General features: G+C 56.6%; 1 protein-coding gene across 2 annotated transcripts in view; it reads left to right on the plus strand.

Moving 5' to 3' along the window:
• Positions 1 to 6,994, plus strand: part of SLC20A1 (solute carrier family 20 member 1) — an 8,087-nt gene extending 1,093 nt beyond the window's left edge. Inside the window, exons 4-10 of one of the 2 annotated variants that reach the window (XM_005430738.2) lie at positions 950 to 1,046; positions 2,603 to 2,722; positions 4,223 to 4,471; positions 4,556 to 5,105; positions 5,351 to 5,536; positions 5,787 to 5,871; positions 6,330 to 6,994. In XM_005430738.2, the coding sequence (XP_005430795.1) occupies positions 950 to 1,046; positions 2,603 to 2,722; positions 4,223 to 4,471; positions 4,556 to 5,105; positions 5,351 to 5,536; positions 5,787 to 5,871; positions 6,330 to 6,491 (1,449 nt within the window). In that variant the 3' untranslated portion in view covers positions 6,492 to 6,994. The remainder of the gene's footprint in view (positions 1 to 949; positions 1,047 to 2,602; positions 2,723 to 4,222; positions 4,472 to 4,555; positions 5,106 to 5,350; positions 5,537 to 5,786; positions 5,872 to 6,329) is intronic. The other variant, XM_031065074.1, reaches the window with a different exon arrangement.
• Positions 6,995 to 7,245: the final 251 nt, after the last annotated feature.

The raw sequence follows: 7,245 nt of genomic DNA on the forward strand, positions 1-7,245 counted from the left end.
GCAGCCCTGTTTCCCAGTAATGAAGTAGCTCAGAATTGATAAGACCAGAGCTGTCAGCTGGGCTTTTCCAAAATCATGGTGTAAGGGGCTTTTTTTCCATGGGGTAGGCTGCAGGTGAAGGTTTTTATCCACAGCCATGGCATTCCTCAGCTAGGAGGGACAGAATTGTTCCCGAGGCTGAGGAAACCACATTCCTGAGACCCCAATTATGCAGAGAAACTCCAGTATTCTCTTCTGCATATCTGAGGTTAAATTCCTTTAAGTTTTACCTCTAACAATTGAAGAGATGTTAAGATCTTATCAGTGGCAGCCCTTTAGAACAGCTCAGTGTCACCACTGTCACAGTAACCTTGTGTAACCAGCCTCCCAAAGCATGGCTGGCCCTATCACGCTCCGTCCTGGTGCTCGTGCTGCTTGACATTCAGGGAGGCTTGGTGTGCTTGTCCTGATGCCAAATCCCAATTGCTGGGCAGCAGTGGGGATTAAACACTCCTTCTGCTGGGGTGAGGGCCTTGCTGCCAGCTATGTGGTCAAATAAGCTCCTTTATGACTAATGGACTTTTTATTTTGTTCAAGTCAGCTGGAAAGGGGCAAAAGCTTTGAAAGTTATTGGGGAGTTGAAAGAAAAATATAAGTGGAGGTGGCAGTTTAGGGAGCCAGGGAAAGGGTTCAGAAGCCAGGTAGAGATGAGTTGTTTCAGACCTGGGAGTGCTGGAAGCCTTGGCTGGGCCTGCCCTAGCTCTCTGGGGAGCCTTGTGGGATCCAGGTGTTGTGCTACCTCCTGCCCTCCATCTGACTGGGGGCTGTTCCCTAAAGGCTGTTGGGAGCTGTTGTCTGTAGGTGACTGAGGGCACAAGCCCCTTCTGGAGAGGATCTGTTGCTGAGCTGCTCCTGGGCTGCTGCACAGCCCCCAGTGTGCCTCTCTGCAGCACTGCTCTGTGTTTTCCAGGCAGATCCAGTTCCCAACGGCCTGCGAGCTTTGCCCGTCTTCTACGCTTGCACTGTGGGAATCAACCTCTTCTCCATCATGTACACTGGGGCGCCCTGTAAGTGCACAGCAAATGCTTCAACCTGAATTTTGAAATTCTTTCCAAAGCCTCCATTAAATGCACGATTTACCCCTTTTTTGCTTTACAGGGCTGAGATCTCCTAGAAGGCGGCTGGCCTGTGCCGGTTACGGAAGGCGGCAGGCTAGCCTGCACTGTCTGGGCTAGGTAGTTGCCCAGCCAAAGAAACCTGCTCAAACTAAACTCCTCCAGACCTTTCTCCTTAGACTTCCCAGGACTGGCCAATAACATGGCTCCCCTTTCCCGTCTCTTAGCTGTGCTAAAACTCAGGTATCCTCTGGCTGCCAGCAGTGGGGCTAGGAGCAGGGATGGGGCTGCACCTCCTGCTTCATCCTGTCCCTAAAAACAAGCTAATTACTCTTGTCCAGAAGAGCTGGCCTGTGTGCTGCAGAGTCTGAGCTTCAGGTGGAAAAGCTAAGCTAGGGTGCTGTGTGGCAGGGGACAGGTCAGGAGCAGGACTAAGAGAAGGCTCAGCAGGGATAGGTGGATTTGCCTGCGGACCCAGAGGCTCCGTCACCTCCGTTGTTTGCTGGGATGACTCGGCCTGAGCTGTTTTCTGGTGTCAGCGTGGGTTTCCTGTTGTGGAGGAGCCTCTGGAGGTGGGATGCGGGCAGGCAGTGCTGGCTCTGGCAGGGTTTGCTCTGTAAACAGTGGCTGGAAAATTTTTTGGAGGGATGTCAGCTTCCCCTTCCCTGGGCTCTGCAGCATGGGGGAGAGGAGGACAGGCCTGCAGTGGTGCTGCTGGAGGCACTGGGGCTGCACCCAAATCACTTGATCCCTTGGCATGTCCAAAGTAGATCTGTGTTTATCCTGAGCCCTGAACTGCTGAGTGAGCTCTAGGTTGCTTGAGCACAGGGTTTGCAGGCAGACCTGTGTCTGCTGGAGGTGTCTGGGCTGCTTCAGGAGCAATAAGGCACTGCCTACAGCAGCAAATGCAGGGTTTGGATAGTCACAAGCACCTGATGCCCTGCCTGGGCTTGTGTGATGCCAGTCCTCTGCTCAAAGTCAGGCTGCCTGTGAAAATGCTCCTAAGTGGGTCACGTATCACCTCAGACGCCGTGAAGCCTAAATTGCCACTGACTCCTGGAGCAGAAGAGCTGCCCTCCCCAGCAGCTGCAGGGGCTGGAGAGCTCCAGGGTGGGAGCAGCCCAGCATCCGTGTCCTCTCCAGAGCAGGGAAGCGGCACTGGCGCTGCAGCAGCCACACTGGGAGGTGTTTTTTCCTTTGACATTGCAGCAAATGAGGAGACGAGAGCTGTGTGGAGCCCGGGGCATGCACCACTCTGTACAGGGCTTGGCTGGGGGAAGGGGCTGTGAGGGGTCAGCTGCTGATGGGAATGTGACCTGTGGGGCTGAGAGCATGGCTGGGGTCTCAGCAAGGTCAGTGATGCCTTCCCAGCAGTGCTTCTCCCTGGCAGGTGGATTAGCTCAGGTCTGTTGCAGGTGATGGAGTCCCTGTGCCTGGGAAAACCAAAGTCATATATCGAGGAGGGTTTTGCCCAGAGGTTTTCAAAGATCCGTTGTTTTATTTCCTAGTGCTGGGCTTTGACAAACTTCCTCTGTGGGGTATCCTCCTAATTTCGGCGGGGAGTGCTGTTGTCTGTGCTCTTGTCGTCTGGTTCTTTGTATGTCCGAGAATGAAGAAGAAAATCGACCGTAAGTACCATGTCCCTCTGCAATCCTCGGGGATGGGCACGCTCTGGCTAACCCACTTCTCTTCCCAGTGGGAGATCCCATTAGCTGTGGGGCTGTTATTAACAGAATCCTCCTCTTCGCTCGGGGATTAACCTGCTCTGAGTCACTGGGGCACTCAGCAGGCTGGGCTCTGCCTGCTCCTAACCCAGGCACCCAGACCCCCCCAGGAGCAGCTGTTGTGCTGCTGAGCAGTGTCTGAGGCTGATTGATCTGCAGGGTGGTCTCTCCTGGAGCTGTGGGCAGTGTCAGACAGCTTGTCCTGCTCTAACAGAGGAGAGAGAAGGCAAGAGACAACGTGCCTGTTGTAACCTTTAATCTTCTCATACCTGCTGAGCAATCCTTGGCCTGGCTGATGCAGATCACAAGTTTAAAGCTGACGAAATCCTTTGCCTGTAGCAAAAAAACCCAAAACACTCTATTGAAAGGCATCCAAAGGATCAGCCTGGAGCTCTGCCTCCAGAGCAGTACTTGGAACTGCATGTGGTCCTGAATATCAATGATGTGTGCAGGCTGGGGCCTTGGGAGTTGGTGATGAGGGGATGTCCTTGTTATGCTGGTGTAATTGGGGTGTGACTAACAGCTTTATGGCTGCTCTTGACAATCCTCCAGCTGTTTAACTTAACTCCTGCCCGTGAGGTGAGGTGGGCTCTTCTGCCTGTCAGGCATGCTATGCTCCCTGCCTGCCCACAGCATCCCTGGGAGGAGGTGGGCATGCAGGGGGAGACTGCTCTGCTGGGACTGGATGCCAGGATGGAGGGTTGATGCTACAACCCAGCCCTTGAGGCAAACAAAGTGACAGGGAAATGGTCATGTTTATGACAAGAAGGTGGTTTTGGTTGTTGTCTGAAGGAGCTGACCTCATGTTTTCACCTGGAGAAAACATGCTTTTACTGTTAGAGGCGGAGGAACAGCCTCAGGTTCCACAGCTTGGTGCTGCTGGTTTGGCTGCCCAGGGTGGACAGGAAACCAGGCTGCCTTTGGGGGGTGGAGACCAGCTCCTGTTTGGGTTTGTCATCCACCAGTGGAAGCTGGAGAGGAGCCCAGGCTGGAGCTGCTGGGCTGGTAGAGGAGCTGGGCTCTTCTGGGCGCCTCTCTGTCAGCTTCAGGGGTCATAGCCGCTACAGAAGTGGGTCCATCCCACAGCCCACAGGGATGGGACAAACATGGTCCAAAGAGGAACCTCTGCACTAGACATTACCGACATAAAAGCCCCATAATGGTGTTCACCACACCCCGTGTGGGTGGGGGTGTCTAAAAATAGGGGATGAGCTGGCTTAGATGGTTTGGCTGTTGTGCCCGGGACAAGGTGTGACTGTCCAGCAGTTTCCAAAGTTCAGGATGTGGAGGAGCTGTAAATTTTATTTGGCTGCCATAAATCTGAGTGGCAAGGGGTGTGGGCTTGCTGCTGGCATTGGGTGCAGCGGTGGAAAGGGGTTTGATGGCAGCTGCCCCTCTTTGCAGGAGAGATAAAATCAAGTCCTTCTGAAAGCCCCTTGATGGAGAAGAATGTTTGCCCAAAGGAGGAGCAAGAGGAGGCCAAGATGCCCTTGGAAGATGCCAAGGGCCCCACTACTGATGCAGGGTCAACCGTCCCCCCCCGGGCAGCGGGGGAGGAGAGGATGGTCTCCTTCAACCTGGGGGAGCTGGAGGAGGCCCCAGAGCAGGAGAGGCTTCCCAGCTTTGACCTGAAGGAAACAAGCATTGACAGTGGTGAGTAGCAGGGGGTGATTGGGGTGCTGAGACTCCCCCAGCCCAGGCACCCCGTGGTGCTAACCCCGCTGTCCCCCCTGGCAGGAGCTGTGCGGTTGCCCAACGGCAACCTGGTCCACCTGAGCCAGGCAGTGGGCCACCAGCTGGGCTCAGGGGGGCAGTACCAGTACCACACTGTGCACAAGGACTCGGGCCTCTACAAGGAGCTGCTGCACAAGCTGCATCTGGCCAAGATGGGGGACTGCATGGGGGACTCGGGGGACAAGCCCCTGCGGCGCAATAACAGCTATACCTCCTACACCATGGCCATCTGTGGCATGCCCCTGGACTCTCTGCGGGCCAGGGACATCGAGGAGGGGGAGAAGCTCAGCTGGTCTGTGGTGGACACGAAGAAGAGGGTCCGCATGGACAGCTACACCAGCTACTGCAACGCAGTGGCGGACGCACACCCGGCTGCAGACGTGGACCTGAACACAGCCCAGGCAGAGCTGGGGGCCACTGACCGCAAGGGCAGCACTGGCTCCCTGGAAGAGTGGCACGAGCAGGACAAGCCTGAGGTGTCTCTGCTCTTCCAGTTCTTGCAGATCCTCACAGCCTGTTTTGGCTCCTTCGCTCACGGAGGCAATGATGTCAGGTTAGTGGAGTTGTGGGAGCCAGGGAGGCTGCTAGCTGGGGCTAGTGCTCACAGAATCATGGAATTATAAGATAGTTTGGGGTGGAAGGGACCTTAAATACCTTGTTCCAATCCCCTGCCATGGACGTGTTCCTCTTGACCCAGTTGTTCCACGTGCCATCCAACCTGGCCTTGAACACTTCCAGGGATATTCTATCTTGCCAAGAGCCTCTGGCCCTCTAGACCAGTTCCTCTTTCTCTTCCAGCAATGCCATTGGGCCCCTGGTTGCACTCTACCTGGTCTATCAGACGGGCGATGTGGCTACCAAGGTGGCAACTCCCATCTGGCTGCTTCTCTATGGGGGTGCAGGGATTTGCATTGGCTTGTGGGTCTGGGGAAGGAGAGTCATCCAGACAATGGGGAAGGACCTGACTCCCATCACACCATCCAGGTAAGGGCTACCATGGAGCAGAGGGGAGGTTCTGTGCAGCCTGAGAGCTGCATTCTGCTCCAGGAGCCCTTCTCCATTCTCTCCCGGGGTTTTCAGTGGTGGAGCTGGGGTGTCTGTGGCTCCAACACTTTGCTGCATCCTGGGGGGTTCATCTGGGGGCTGCAGAGCCAAGCTGTGCTGCCTTGAGCTGAGCCCACGGTGTTTTGGGGTATCCAGTGCCCCTGTTCTGATCTGCTCTCTGTCCCTGCAGCGGCTTCAGCATCGAGCTGGCCTCAGCGTTGACGGTGGTCATTGCCTCCAACGTCGGCCTCCCAATCAGCACAACCCACTGCAAGGTAGGAGGGCTACCAGGGGCATGGCTTTGGCTCGGCTTGAGCGCAGAGTTCCCAGCTCTTGGTGCTCACAGGGCTGAGCTGTGTGGGAGGCCCCACTCTGGGCCACTGGCCACTGTCAGCTCCCAGCTCCGCTGCTTGCATCTCAATGTGAGGTGGCAGCGGCTGCCCAGCCTCGGGGTGGGCCCCTGGGGCACTTGAGAGGTGATGGCAGAACAAAACCCCTTTCATGGTCCCCTAGGCTCTTGCCAAGAGGCCATGGGAACCCGAGTGCTGCGGGATCCTGGTCCTGTCACCCTTCTGGGCTGGCAGCTCCTTGCCGTGCACTCCCTGCCTGCGCTCTGTGCGGTGCCCACAGGCCGGGGCAGGACCCAGGGCTCTGCCTGAGGCGTGAAGGAGTGCGTGTTTGGGGGGTGCAGAGGGCTGCTCTGGTGCTGAGCAAGCCCTGGCTCCTCCTGCAGGTGGGCTCAGTCGTCTCGGTGGGCTGGCTGCGCTCCAGGAAGGCGGTGGACTGGCGCCTCTTCCGAAACATCTTCATGGCCTGGTTCGTCACTGTCCCCATCTCCGGCCTCATCAGCGCTGCCATCATGGCTGTCTTCAAGTACGCTGTCCCGAAGGTGTGAGGGCACCAGAGTCCCACTGCTCCTGCTTCCCACTGCTGTCCTCCCTTGAGAGGAGCCACCAAGGCTGCCTGCTGTGGGGTGGCAGCTGCGCCCATCTGCGCATAGTGCTGTCACTGAAGTATCTATCTTTTTTTTTTTTTTTTTAATATAACTATCTTGGCGCTAACATTGTGGGGGTGCACTGCCAGGGCTGTATGTGCCCCCAGGTGACCCCCCTGATCTGCTGTAGCTGTAGATAAGCAGTTACTGGGGGCCACTTTCTCACTTCTACCGATCCCCTGGCAGTGATTTTTTGGGGAAGGACAGAGGTTGGTCCTTGCCTGCCCTGGAACAAAGGGCCAGGGAGTCGTGGGGTGCCCCTCTCGCAGGCTGTGCAGTGTTCAGCTTTGCCTCCATTGCGTAGTGGTGTGGACACCGTCCTGCTTGGGGGCCCTGGGGGCTGCCCTCTGGCCCCCTGTCACTGCTGCTACCTCGGACTTAATAAAGATTTCCTTTGTATGCCAGTGCTGCCTGTGGTTCTGAGGATTTTGGACACGGCGAGGGCCCCAAATGCTGCCCCACAGCCCTCGCTGCTTTGGCCCTGAGCCCCAGGAGGGAGCTGGGGACAGAGATAAGAGCCCCACGTGCCGCCTGTATCACGGGAGGGGCTGTAAACAGCCCTGCGCTGGGGTTATCGGGGCCCTGCACCTGGGGGCTGCTGCAGCCCGCTGTGGGGATATGTGTGGCTGTGTGTCCGGCCTTATCCGCGCCTCAC

The sequence above is a fragment of the Geospiza fortis genome, unplaced genomic scaffold (assembly GCF_000277835.1).
Source record: "Geospiza fortis unplaced genomic scaffold, GeoFor_1.0 scaffold658, whole genome shotgun sequence".
In the NCBI taxonomy this organism is placed as follows: Eukaryota; Metazoa; Chordata; class Aves; order Passeriformes; family Thraupidae; genus Geospiza; species Geospiza fortis.